This window comes from Equus caballus, chromosome 24 (genome assembly GCF_041296265.1).
Source record: "Equus caballus isolate H_3958 breed thoroughbred chromosome 24, TB-T2T, whole genome shotgun sequence".
NCBI classification, from domain to species: Eukaryota; Metazoa; Chordata; class Mammalia; order Perissodactyla; family Equidae; genus Equus; species Equus caballus.
In genome coordinates this window covers 57731788-57745429 of record NC_091707.1, presented here as the reverse complement: position 1 = coordinate 57745429, position 13642 = coordinate 57731788, and the positions used below count along the sequence as shown (strand labels likewise).

Sequence of the window (13642 nt, the reverse complement as noted above, 5' to 3'; positions counted from 1 at the left end):
TAAACAAAACAGGTACACTTTGTTGTACACAAGACATGCTGTTGTAACGCAAATTTTGTAGATCAGCTGGAGTATGGTTTTATAAGAATTTTGGTAACCATATTTGTTATATATTTATTTCCAAACTAGATTTAAGTTTCATGAAAACAGGGACAGTAATTTATTATTCTTTAGATCTTAAAACAGTAGTTGGCCCATAACAGGTCCTTAATAAATATTAAAATGACTAAATAAAAAATATCAAAATACTAACCACTGTAGTGTTCAGGTGGTTAAAGTACGAGAAATTACTCTTTTCTATCTTCTGAATTTCTTCTTTCATTCATTCAAATATTTGCCAAGTGACAATATATAACAAACTTTATATAAATATGTGCCAGACACTGTTTTGGGTGTTGGAAAAACAACAGTGCATAAGACAAAGTCCCCATCTCCATGAGGTATGTGTCAAGTGGTTTTACTATTTACACAATGAAAACATAGTCATTAAAATTATACTGCTATCCAGGGGCTGGCCTGGTGGTGCAGCGGTTAAGTGCACACGTTTTGCTTCGGCGGTCTGGGGCTCGCCGGTTCCGATCCCGGGTGCAGACACAGTACCGCTTGGCACGCCACGCTGTGGTAGGCATCCCACATATAAAAAAGTAGAGGAAGATGGGCATGGATGTTAGCTCAGGGCCAGTCTTCCTCAATGAAAAGAGGAGGATTGGCAGCAGTTAGCTCAGGGCTAATCTTCCTCAAAAAAAAAAAAAAAAAAAATTATACTACTATCCAAAATTTTTGTTAAGCTTTTGGAATGTAAACATACATTTTTCTAATTTACATGGTTTATAAATTCAGCTTTTCATGTATTAGGTTTTCTAGAGGGAGGGACAGTTAAAGAGACAAAGTATTAACTTTTGTGCAAATCAACTGTCTTTTACTGCATGTAAAATAGAAATGGTGAAAGAATCTTAAGATTCATATCTTACGCCAAGTTTATACCTTTGCTTACTCCCCAATCTACTTATAATAAAAGACTAACTCTTTAGTACTACATCCATTAGCATGTAACTTTCAAGAGGACAAGGGGATTTTTGTCTGTTTTGTTCATTATCAGATATTCTGAGAACTTAGAACAGTGCCTGGCACATAGTAGCTGTGCAATACATTATTGTTGAATGAATGTTAAATGAATTCAAGGCCCTCTCGGATCTAATCCTTTCCTCCTCTCCACTATTCTCTAGTGTGATCCTGTTCCCTCAGTTTGAGTGCTCTTTCTTCTCTTCAAACCTAAAACCCTACTCATTCCTTTATGTTTGGATCGTTTCTCACCATCTTTATGAAGCCCTTCCAGGACTCTCCCTGTTTTCTATGAGAATTAATTTCTTTTCCTTTGGGCTCCTGAGATACTTTGTATGTATCTATCTCTACTATGCTACTTTGTTGTAGACAATATTACTATCCCCCACATGGGCTCTTTTGCTTCTGAGTTAGTGGAGGATTCATCTGACTGCAAAGAAACACACTTCCCTCTAGCGACGTGCCTAAGTTTGGCCAATGAGATGCAAGTGAAAGTGACATGTCATTCCCATGCTAAAGTATTTAACTGCCAGTGCTGGACTCCAGCCCTGTCTTCTGCTCTCCTGAAGCCTGAGCACTCTCCAAAGATGGAGGGCCACAGGATCAAATTGGCCTGGACATGGAGCTCACTCTTCATAGAGCCAATGAGCCCTCAGGCAAAATTTGTGTGAACAAGGATTTTTTACTGTGTAAAACCACTAAGATTTTGGTCATTTGTATTACCACAACATAATGCAGCCTAACCTAATACACACTCATGCAAATAAACAATCATAACACAAAGCAGAAAGAAACCTGTATTTCACCATTAGATTATAAACTCACACAACAGACTGAAATATCTGATGTTTGTTAAATTCCAATAGGGTTAAATTCAGCATATTTAGTTTGATGTTTCCTGACATAAAGTGCTTAAGTTTAAAAGTCTAATGTGTTTAAATTAAAAAAATTCTCTCAAAACAGAAGCAAATTAAATTGACTTCAGCTTCTCCTTGGCCTTCATTTTATTTTTCCATGCATTCATCATTGGCCCTAAAGAGGAAAAAGTTTCTTATTCCTATATCATAGCACTCAATGTCAATAACATTTTTTTAAAAATATTTTCTTATTCTCCCCAAAGCGCCCCAGGTACACAGTTGTATATTTTGCTGGTAGGTCCTTCTAGTTGTGGCATGTGGGATGCCGCCTTAGCATGGCCTGATAATTGGTGCTGGATCCTCACCCAGGATCCAAACTGGTGAAACCCTGGGCCACCGAAGGAGAGTGCATGAACTTAACCACTTGGCCATGGGGCTGGCCCCTCAATACTAAACATTTTAACAAAAATTTTTAATTCTTGTACTGTTAGCCAATTATTTCATGCATGGAATTTTCTTCTCCCTAAGGAGCCAATAAACAACCTGAGGACCAAAAAAAAGTTATATAATTCTTCAGTAGCCAATTTACAACATTTTGTGGCAGCACTAAGCACTTAACAGGTACTCAAAGCTGTTGAACTTAATTCTTAAATTTTAAAGGAGTCCTGGAGTTGGCCCAGTGGCATAGTGGTTAAGTTAGTATGCTCTCCTTTGGTGGCCCAAGGTTCACAGGTTTGGATCTGGGGGACACACCTAGCACTGTTCATCAAGCCACGCTGTGGAAGAATGCCACACAAAATAGAGGGAGATTGGCATGGATGTCAGATCAGCGACAATCTTCCTCAAGCACAAAGAGGAAGACTGGCAACAGATGTTGGCTCAGGGCCAATCTTCCTCACACACACAAAACAATTTAAAGGAGTGGTGATCCTTCTCCCTCCCATGGAATTGAGCTGATACCAATTCATCCACCATGAAAACTAGAATATGTACACTGATACTGAAAATAACGCAGAATCAAGCCAAAGAAGGATTATTAACAAATTCATAAAGCATTCATTTTCAAACTAAACCCTCTCTTTAATGTAAAACGTTTAAGTTGCTACATAGTATTAGAGAATGGAGTAAATACTGTAGTTAGCTACTCAATATCCAATCCTCCTTTCTTCATTTCCAGAGAACCTACGTGTGTGTTTCGGGAGGCAACAATGTCAGCTAAATTCCTGTTTTCTCCAACTTCCCTGCAGCGAGAGGTAGCATGTGGATTAGTTCCGGCCAGTTCTCATTAGTGAAAGTCTACTGGAGGGTTCTGGGAGAACCTTGTGTTTCTCATAAAAGGAGACAGATACACTAGTACAGCCCCCTCTCCTTTCTCTTGCCTTGAATGCAACCATAGCAGCTGGAGCTGTATGAGATCTCCTATAGCCATAAGGTCTCAAATATGAGAAAAAAGACAAAAAATGTGTGTGTGTGTGTGTGTGTGTGTGTGAGGAAGACTGGCCCTGAGCTAACATTTGTTGCCAATCTTCCTCTCTTGGCTTGAGGAAGACTCGCTGAGCTAACATTTATGCCAATCTTCCTCTATTTTGTATGTAGGATGCCATCTCAGCATGGCTTGATGAGTGGTACATAGGTCTGCGCCCAGGATCCGAACTTGCAGATCCTGAGCTGCTGAAGCAGACTGAGCAAACCTAACCACTATGCGACGGGGATGGCCCAAGACAAAAAAATATTTTTAAAAACCACCAGCTCCAATATTACTCAACTGCTGAACCAAAGCTAGAAGCTGCCTAGATTTCTTATGTGAGAAAAACAAACCTCTATTTAGTTAAGTTGTCATGTTAGGTTTTTATGATTTTCAGCCAAAGTACTACTAACTGTTAGAGGGGCCATATCAACACTAATGTAAGAAGCAATAAGGGGGGCTGGCCTGGTGGTGCAGTGGTTAAGTTCGCACGTTCCACTTCGGTGGCCGAGGGTTCACAGGTTCAGATCCTGGGTACGAACTTATGCAGTGCTTGTCAAGCCATGCTGTGGTGGGCATTCCACATATAAAGTAGAGGAAGATGGGCACAGATGTTAGCTCAGGGCCAGTCTTCCTCAGCAAAAAAAGAAAAGAAAAGAAAAGAAAAAAAACGAAAAGAAAAAAGCAGTAAGAAAAATGAATGGGGAATGCACTCCATTTTATATATTATGTATTAGTTCTTAAAAATTTTGTCCATATATAAAAGAGCCATAGAATATAAGTCATTACACAACCAGAAGATACAAATGAGAATATACTCTAGACATGCATACACCAAAAAAGAAAACTTTTTTAAAAAAGATTTCTTAGAGGCTGGCAAGCCATGCTGTGGGAGGCATCCCACATATAAAGTAGAGGAAGATGAGCACGGATGTTAGCTCAGGGCCAGTCTTCCTCAGCAAAAAGAGGAGGATTGGTGGCAGATGTTAGCTCAGGGCTAATCTTCCTCAAAAAAAAAAAAAAAGAGAAGACATACGCTCCTTTAGTCTATTCTACTAGTAAAGCTAATAGATGCCTATGGGTACCAAGGCAGGCCTAGGATAGGGAGGGCGAGGCAAGGGAAGGAAGACAAGGAGATAGCATGTGAACAGAATGCTATCAAGAACACTTCAAATGCCTTCAACAACAAAAGCTGCTTGCCCCAGTTTAAATTATTCTTCTGGATAAAGAATAAGTCTAAGGGCAAAAGGCTGAGTTAGGAAGTTATTCTAATCTACTCCTCTCCAGGATTCTCATCCTAGAATCTGCTATTGTAGTCAATGAAATCATAAATGTACTAACTACATAAAGAATAGTGTTATATAAAATTCTGCAATAAAAACCTTTGGGTTCAGCTTATTCAAATTTCATATTAAATTCTACCAATACAGATTTTCAGGTAAAATGTCCGTAACACAAATCCCACAATATTTAAACTCCCCTCAAAAGCAACTAACTGCCTAACTATTAGCAAGAAACACAAACGAAACACCTTCTATCTACTTGGTTCAAGCTTCAACTTTGAACACCCACAAAACATGTAACCCACAAAACAATGCCTTATCTAGTCCCCATAACATTACTATAAGACTAACCATGGCTCAGCAGCTCAGGTGGTTAGAGCGCAGTGCTAAGGAACTCTAGCTTGAAGAAGAAGGTGGACTCCCCAAGAAAAGTTCTCTTCTTCCAGTGCCAACTTCCACCCTTTCAATTACTGTACAGGCAGGTGCACGTGGGTCAGCACAAACCCCTTATTACTACTTGCAAATCAACTCCAAGCACATTCTTTAAATTCTTGTGTAAGACAACTTTAAAGCTGGGAGATTCCCAGGGAAGAGATTTGTTTTCTCCTTCAGGTTTAATTTGAAAGTTTAAAATGGATGTAAAGGGGGCCAGCACTGTGGCCTAGTGGTTAAGTTCGGCAGGCTCTGCTTGGGCTGCCTGGGTTTGGTTCCCAGGAGTGGATCTACACCACTCATCAGCGGCCACGTTGTGGCAGCAACTCACATACAAAATAGACAAAGATGGGCACAGATGTTAGCTCAGGGCAAATCTTCCTTAAGCAAAAAGAGGAAGATTGACAACAAACGTTAGCTCAGGGCGAATCTCCCTCAGCAAAAAACAAAACAAAACAAGAATGCAAAACAAGCGAATTTCTGCCTTAATCCTCCCAGTGGTGATAAGAAGGGGTCACATTCCCTGACTCTTATTCCAGCTTGGGAACAAATTCCAGGGATAAAAATTTGTCTATATCTTAGAATCTAGAACAATCTTCTTTGAAGTTAAAGATAACAAGTACTACTAATCTACATTAAGCTATGTATAAGTTTCCTAAAAGTTATTACAATGTAAATAATCATGTGCTACATAAATAATCAAAATGACCAATTTTCTACTCACGGCAAATTTCTACCTTCACCTAATTTACATACAGAAAAAACAAGAATCACCCTCAAATTGAAGTCTCTAAGATCTTTTCCCAAACACTTTGACCCAATAAAAAAATATTAATTCTTCAGAGATCAACTTTTTTTGTGGTGACAACGATTGGCCCTGAGCTAACATCTGTTGACAATCTTCCTCTATTTTATATGTGGGATGCTGCCACAGCACAACTTGATGAGCCATGTATAGGTTTGTGCCCGGAATATGAACCCACAAACCCCAGGCTGCCAAAGTGGAGCATGCAAACTCAACCACTATGCCACCAGGCCAGCCCCTCAACTTTTTTTTAAAGTCCCAAACAGCTTGATTCAATAAACAGCTGTGCTTGGAAGTTAAAATGCAGATTAAATGAAATTATACTACATATTTTAAATAAAATGTTATATAAAGTACTTACTACTGTTGATATATAGTAAATGATCAACAAATGGTAACTATTTTTATTCTTATTCTCCATAACCACACTTTCTTAGAAAGAACCAATTTTAAAAACTCATAGTGGGCCAGCCCGGTGGCACAGCGGTTAAGTGTGCATGTTCCACTTCAGCGGCCCGGGATTCACTGGTTCAGATCCTGGGTGCGGACATGGCACCGCTTGGCAAGCCATGCTGTGGTAGGCGTCCCACATATAAAGTAGAGGAAGATGGGCACGGATGTTAGCTCAGGGTCAGTCTTCCTCAGCAAAAAGAGGAGGATTGGCAGCAGATGTTAGCTTAGGGCTGATCTTCCTCAAAAAAAAAACAACTCATGAAACCTGAAAATTATTGAATCTGCTGGAAATCTCTCTTCTATAGTCACAATACAATCTAAAGAAATATAGTTTATTTGGTAAGCCTTCACTGAATACTAAGGCAGCAATTCTTTTTTTTTTTTTATTGAGTTATTGATAGGTTACAATCTTGTGAAATTTCAATTGTACATTAATGTTTGTCAGTCATGTTGTAGGTGCACCACTTCACCCTTTGTGCCCACCCCCCACCCCACCTTTCCCCTGGTATCCACTCTAAGGCAGCAATTCTTAAAGTGTGGCCCCTGAACCTGCAGCATCAGTATCACCTGGGAACTTGTTAGAAATGCAAACTCTAGCGCCCCAATGATAGAATCAAGGTTTGCAGGTGGGGCCCAGCAATCAGCACTTTGATAAGCTCTCCAGGTGATTCTTGTGTTTGCTTCAGTTTGAGAGTTTACAAACGGTTTCACAGAGTTCAGCACACTTTGTTCTGCAGGCACTGCGAAGTCCTAAAGAGCAGGAGTGATATGGTTCCTAGGTATATCCTCTATGGCACCTAAGTACAGTGTCATACACAGAGTAGGCACTCAAATTTGAAGAGGTTAATAATAGTCTTACATAATCAATAGTTAGCTAAACAATACACCATCAGTTTATTTCAGAGAGATAAGAAATTCTGATGACTGTCTGCATTAACTAATAATAAGTAAGTACATGGTGCATACACACCAGGAGCTATTAAATAAATGGCAAAGCCCTGGGGCCTCTGGTACTTTGGCAAATAAGCCAGGCTTACAATGTGTCATATGGTTTGAAATTTAAGTGAAAAATACATTTCTAACTTTACGAGTATATAAACAGGATTTGTCAATGGCTCTACACAAGTCAACCGTAGAAAATAAACTAGAATGCAAACTTTTTTGTTGCCATTAAAAAGCATCTTATTTCACATATTAGCCAACTGTAATATATGGACCCTTCAACAGAGTGCTAAAAAAGTAGACAACAGAGGAAATTTGAACACTGACTGGATATTTAAGAACTTATGATAAAGGGATTATGATTACATTTTTTTTTAAAAGCAGCTTTATCTCAGGGCCAGCCCAGTGGCACAGTGGTTAAGTTCGCATGCTCTGCTTCAGCAGCCCGGGGTTCCCAGGTTCAGATCCTGGGTGCAGACGTAGCACTGCTCGTCAAGCCAGGATGTGGCGGTGTCCCACATAAAACAGAGGAAGAGTGGCACAGATGTTAGCTCAGCAACACTCTTTCTCAAGCAAAAGGAGGAAGACTGGCAACAGAGGATAGCTCAGGGCCAATCTTCCTCACAGAAACCAAAAAAATTAAAAGAAGCTTTATCTCTTCCAAGAGCTTTAGAGATGAAATGATACGACATACTGAATTTGCTTCTTGGGGAGACAACAAATGAAACAGGACTGGCCATTTAGCTGTGGAGTACCTGGTGGCTATCTATATACCCGGGTTTCTCAACCCTGGTACTACTGACATTTTGGACCAGAAAGTTCTTTGTTGGGAGAAGGGGGGGTGCTGTCTTGTGTACTGTAAAACGTTCAGCAGCATTCCCAGTCAGTAGCAATCCTCTTCAGCTGTGACAACCAAAAATGTCTCTGGACGTTGTAAAATGTCCCCCTGGGGGCAAAATTGTCCCTGGTGGAGAACCATTGATAAATACTTATTGAATTCTAATTATTTGTTTGAAATTTTCTATAAAATAAGATTTTAAAAAATATTTTGTTAAATATACTCTGTATATTGGTACAACCTTATCTCCCTAGTTGAATAATTAGTACATAAGCTTTTGAGAAACAGGCTGGTACAAAAAAGCAGAGGGGACTGAGCTGGAGATCTGGGGCCTAGCAGAGGCTGTGCTACTAAATAGTGAGTGGTGAAAAGCATCTCCTGTCACCTCTCTTATCCTTATTAGGTCAGACTGTCTGACTAGTCCTTTTGAGTTATAAAATGACTTGATAACAGTATATCAGACTCATCAGCAAAAGGGGGAAATTCATATTTGGAAATCAAACACATGAAAATAGAGTAGTGTACTAGGATGAAGATAATATTCTTGTTGCAAATTATCTGCCTTTTATTATTCTTGATCTACAAGCAACATTCTTATCACAGGTATATATAATTTAAACATAAAATAAATAATTTAAATAAGACTCCTAGGGTAAGCAAAACAGAAAGTCTTTTTACAAAATAGAAAGACAAAGATGTTCTAGTCATAATAGCCAAAATGTCCATCAACTGGAGAATGGACTAAAAAAACTGTGGTAAAACTACTAGAAATAATCAACAACTACAGCAAAGTTGCAGAGTACAGAATCAATTTACAAGTCAGCTGAATTTCTATACTCTAATAACGAGCTAATAGAGAATTCAAGAATACAATGCCATTTACAATGGCAACAGAAGGAATAAAATATCTAGGAATAAATTTCATCAAGGAGGTGAAAGACCTATACAATGAAAACTATAAAAAGTTATTGAAAGAAACCGATGATGACATAAAGAAATGGAAAGATATTCCATGCACATGGATTGGAAGAATAAAATAGCTAAAATGTCCATACTACCTAAAGCAATCTACAGATTCAATGCCATCCCAATCAGAATCCCAATGACATTCTTCACGGAAACAGAACAAAGAATCCTAAAATTCATATGGGGTAACCAAAGACCCAGAATAGCTAAAGCAATCCTCAGAAAAATGAGCAAAACTGGAGGCATCACAATCTCTGACTTCAAAATATAGTACAAGCCTAGTGATCAAAACAGCATGGTACTGGTACAAAAACAGGCGCACAGATCAATGGAACAGAATTGAAAGCCCAGAAATAAAACCACACATGCACGGACAGCTATTTTTCGACAAAGGAGCCAAGAACATACAATGGAGAAAGGAAAGCTCTTCAATAAATGGTGTTTGGAAAACTGGACAGCCACATGCAAAAGAACAAAAAGAGACCATTATCTTCCACCATAAGCAAAAATTAACTCAAAATGGATCAAAGACTTGAAGGTAAGACTTGAAACCATGGAACTCCCAAAAGAAAATATAGGCAGTATACTCTTTGACATTGGTGTTAGAAGATCTTTTTGAATACCATGTCTACTCCGGCAAGGGAAATAAAAGAAAAAATAAACAAGTGGGACTTCATCAGAGTAAAGAGCTTCTGCAAGGCAAAGGAAACCAGGACAAAACGAAAAAGACAACCCACCAACTAGAAGAAAATATTTGCAAATCGTATATCTTACAAGGGGTTAATCTCCAAAACACATAAAGAACTCATACAACTCAACAACAACAAAAAATAAGCAACCTGATCAAAACAACGGGCAGAGGATGTGAACATTTTTCTAAAGAAGATATGCAGATGGCCAATAGGCACACGTAAGATGTTCGACATCACTAATCTCAGGGAAATAAAAATCAAAAGTACAATGAAATATCACTTCACACTCGTCAGAATGGCTATACTTAACAGGATGAGAAATAACAAGTGTTGGAGAGGGTGTGGAGAAAAGGGAACCCTCATACACTGCTGGTGCGAATGCAAACTGGTGCAGCCACTATGGAAAACAGTATAGAGATGTCTCAAAAAATTAAAAATTGAAATATCATATGACCCAGCCATCCCACCACTGGGTATTTATCCAAAAAACTTGAAATCAACAATTCAAAGAGACTAATGCACCCCTATGTCCATTGCAGCATTATTCACAATAGCCAAGAAGTGGAAGCAACCCAAGTGCCCAGTGACTGATGACTGGATAAAGAAGATGTGAGAGAGATATATATATGTACGTGCATACACACATACACCATGGACCACTACTCAGCTATAAAAAAGGACAAAATCATTCCATTCGCAACAACATGGGTGGACCTTGAGGGTATTATGTTAAGCGAAATAAGCCAGACAGAGAAAGACAAACACCATATGATTTCACTCATATGTGGAAGATAAACTAGTAAATGGACAAAGAGAAGGGATTGGTGGTTACCAAAGGGGAAGGGGTTGGGGGGAGTGGCCATAAGGGGTAATGGGGTACATTTATATGGTGAGTGACAAATAACAATGTACAACTGAAATTTCACAATGTTATAAACTATTATGACCTCAATAAAATTTTTTAAAAAAATCTCTGGTATACCTAATGAACTACTTACTACTCAGCAATAAAAAGGAATGAACTACTGATATGCACACAACCACGAATAAATCCCAAAAGTATGACGCTAAATGAAAGGTGCCAGACACAAGATTATACACTCTCCATTTATACAACATTCTAGAAAAGGTAAAACCATAGGGACAGATAACAAATCAGTGGTTGCCAGGGGCTGGGGGAAGGGAGAGAAGACTAACTGGGAAAGGGGCCACAAGGGACCTTTTTGGGCAATGGAAATGTCTACACCTTGACTGTGATGGTATCAAAACGCATCAAACTGTACACTTCAACAGTCAATGTTCTCTCTCAATAAACCTGACTTTAACAAAAGAGTTGCTCAAGAGACTCAGAGCTCTCAATCATTCTTGTACCCTCACCATTCAATCAGCAGGAAGTCTAATACCTAGTTTAGTAATGATAGGTAAATAACATGGTATATGCCAGACGTATAACACTGATACAAGAGCATCACACTGCAAAAGACATGCAACTACTTCCAGAACATGCCAATACCAGAGTTAAAAATGGAACAGAGCATGGTGAGTTAATGCAATTAAGTGCTGGAAACCTCTGATTTTAACGCTGTCAAACATGCTATTTTAAACACATTTCATGAAAATAAAGGCACACTCTATACCCTACGTTGTTTTTAAAGACTAAAGCTAGTAATTTCTAATGAAACAAAAAAATTACAACATAATTCAACAAATTCTCCACAGAACACGGTAAAGACCCATTGGTGTAAATCCTTCATTATTACAAATCTGTTTTGATTGTTTTTGGCTTGAGTTTATTGAGGAAGTATAGAGCTCCTGCTCTGGTTCAATGTAAGATTTTGCTTCTCTGAATGAAAGTCAATGATCAAAGCTAATCAATTCACTTTTTTACTTGCTCCACTCTACAGGGCAGTCAAAGAACAGGAAAATGATGAGGTCAGAAATAGGTTCTTCAAAAGGTCTACAAGAAAGTGAGTTCACTGACTCACCTAGTCTACAATTTCTATTACTCACTCTTTGTGTAATTTTCTAATCCATCTCAGGTAAAGGAACGTACAGCCGCGTACTACTTACTGACCAGGTTAAAGACCATTAAATACTATACATTAAGTTACTAGAGGCATGCTTTAGACCAAGGTTTACATAAACAGATTACATCACCTAATAGGTATCCAGCAAAGAAGTGGCATTTTGAAGATTAAAAGGAAGGTATTTGATACCACTAGGCCACACTGTCTCAGGACGTTATTGAAAGCAGGAAAACAGGCAGAGTGAGGAGGCTCTTCCTAGGTGACAGCATTTTCTTGCCAGGAACTACCTCACAACACTTACAAGGAAAGGCCAGCGAAGCTTGTTTACGAGTTACTTCCTAGATGTTTCACCGAAGATAACTCAGCTAGATCGGAGGTTCTGAACCCAGCGCCAGAGAAGGGTTCAGAAGGCACTCGGACAGTCAACACTTCTCCAACGGAATGCCTACAAGTTGTCATTCCCTAAAAATGCTCCTCCTGGCCTTTCTGAAAGGGTTACAGGAACAAAATCAAAGGCTCCTCATACAGAATCCCAGGGCGTGAGCGCCGCAGGGGCCTGAGAGCCCCCCTCAGCCACTCTCCCCCGCGGAGCCGAGAGCGGCGTCCCTCAGCCAGGCCGCGAGCGGCAGGGCAGCCTTAGCTCGCCTCTTCCTCCCAAAAGGCTTACCAACCCCTTCCAGACAGATTCGTGCGGAAACGGAGCCGCCCTCCCCGCAGTCCGCGCGCGCTCTGAGCACCCCTCTCCCGAACGGCTCTGCAGCGCCGTCCACGGGGCCGCCGGGACTCCTCGGCGGGCACCTGGTCTTAGCGACGGTCGTCTCAAACAAGGAGGCACAGCGGACGGTCCGCGTGACCCCATGAGTTACCTTCAACAGGCACCGCGGACACGTTTCTAACCCGACCGGCTCTCCAGAGCTGTCTGCCCAACTCGGAGCGAGAGTCTGGGTGCAAGAAGCACTAAACACCGCGGAGCTCCGGCCACCCGCACGACGCGGCACCCCAGCCTCCCCAGACGCCGACGGAACCGCCGCGGCCCGGCTCGAGTCACAAACAGGACGCCGCGCGGCCCCGCACGCGCGGCCGGACGGCTGCCCTCCCCAGGAAACGCTCCGCCCGCTGCCTCCGGCCTGCCCTCCGCTCCCAGAGGGCCCGGCGCCGCGGCCGACGGCGAGGCTGCTGTCGCGCTCCGCCCGGGGCGGCCCGCGAACGCCCAGGCCACTTACGTTCTCAGTGTCTCGTTCATTCACCGTCGGCAGCGGGGTCCTAGTAGACATCTTACTCCACTTCACTGAAGCACAATGCGAGGGGGAAACAGCGGCGGCCCGCGGCCGGCACGGCGGCGTCGAGCGCCGCGGTCCTGCAGCGGCGCCGCGCGAGGGCGGCTCCCCTCCCCCACGGCCGTCTAGATCCCGGGCCGGGCCCGGGCCGTCCCCCGGCGGGTCCCGGGGCTCATGCTCCCCCGGCCCCGGCGGCTGCGCCGAGGAGCCCCGCGGGCGGCGGTGGCGGGGCCCGGCCGGCGGCGGGCGGTGGCGGCAGGCTGCGGGTCGGCCCGCCGGCGTCCCCGCGCCTCAGGGTGCCCCCCGGGCCCGGACCGCCTGGCCTCTTTCTCCGCTCTCGCCCGTCGCGCCGCGGATTTCAGCGCCGGGGCCTCCACACAGCGCCGCCGGCGGCCCCTGAGGAGGAGGAGGATGTGGAGGAGGTAGAGCGCGAGACAGGCCGCCGCGGGCTGCGGGCGCCGACCATGGAGGGGGCTGCAGAGGCGGCACCTGCGCCCGGCTGCTCTTCTCCCGCCGGCTCGCTTTCGGCCTCAGCCTCCGCCC

The 13642-nt window shown here is 42.3% G+C and overlaps 1 protein-coding gene across 17 annotated transcripts in view; it reads right to left on the bottom strand.

Moving 5' to 3' along the window:
• MARK3 (microtubule affinity regulating kinase 3) overlaps positions 1 to 13248 on the bottom strand; it is a 103379-nt gene extending 90131 nt beyond the window's left edge. For 14 of the 17 annotated variants that reach the window (XM_023628470.2, XM_023628461.2, XM_023628460.2 and 11 more), the window contains exon 1: positions 13046 to 13181. In XM_023628470.2, the coding sequence (XP_023484238.1) occupies positions 13046 to 13096 (51 nt within the window). In that variant the 5' untranslated portion in view covers positions 13097 to 13181. Of the gene's footprint in view, positions 1 to 13045 lie in introns of all 17 variants that reach the window. The other 3 variants (XM_070249314.1, XM_070249316.1, XM_070249317.1) reach the window with 3 other exon arrangements.
• Between the last annotated feature and the right edge of the window lie 394 nt (positions 13249 to 13642).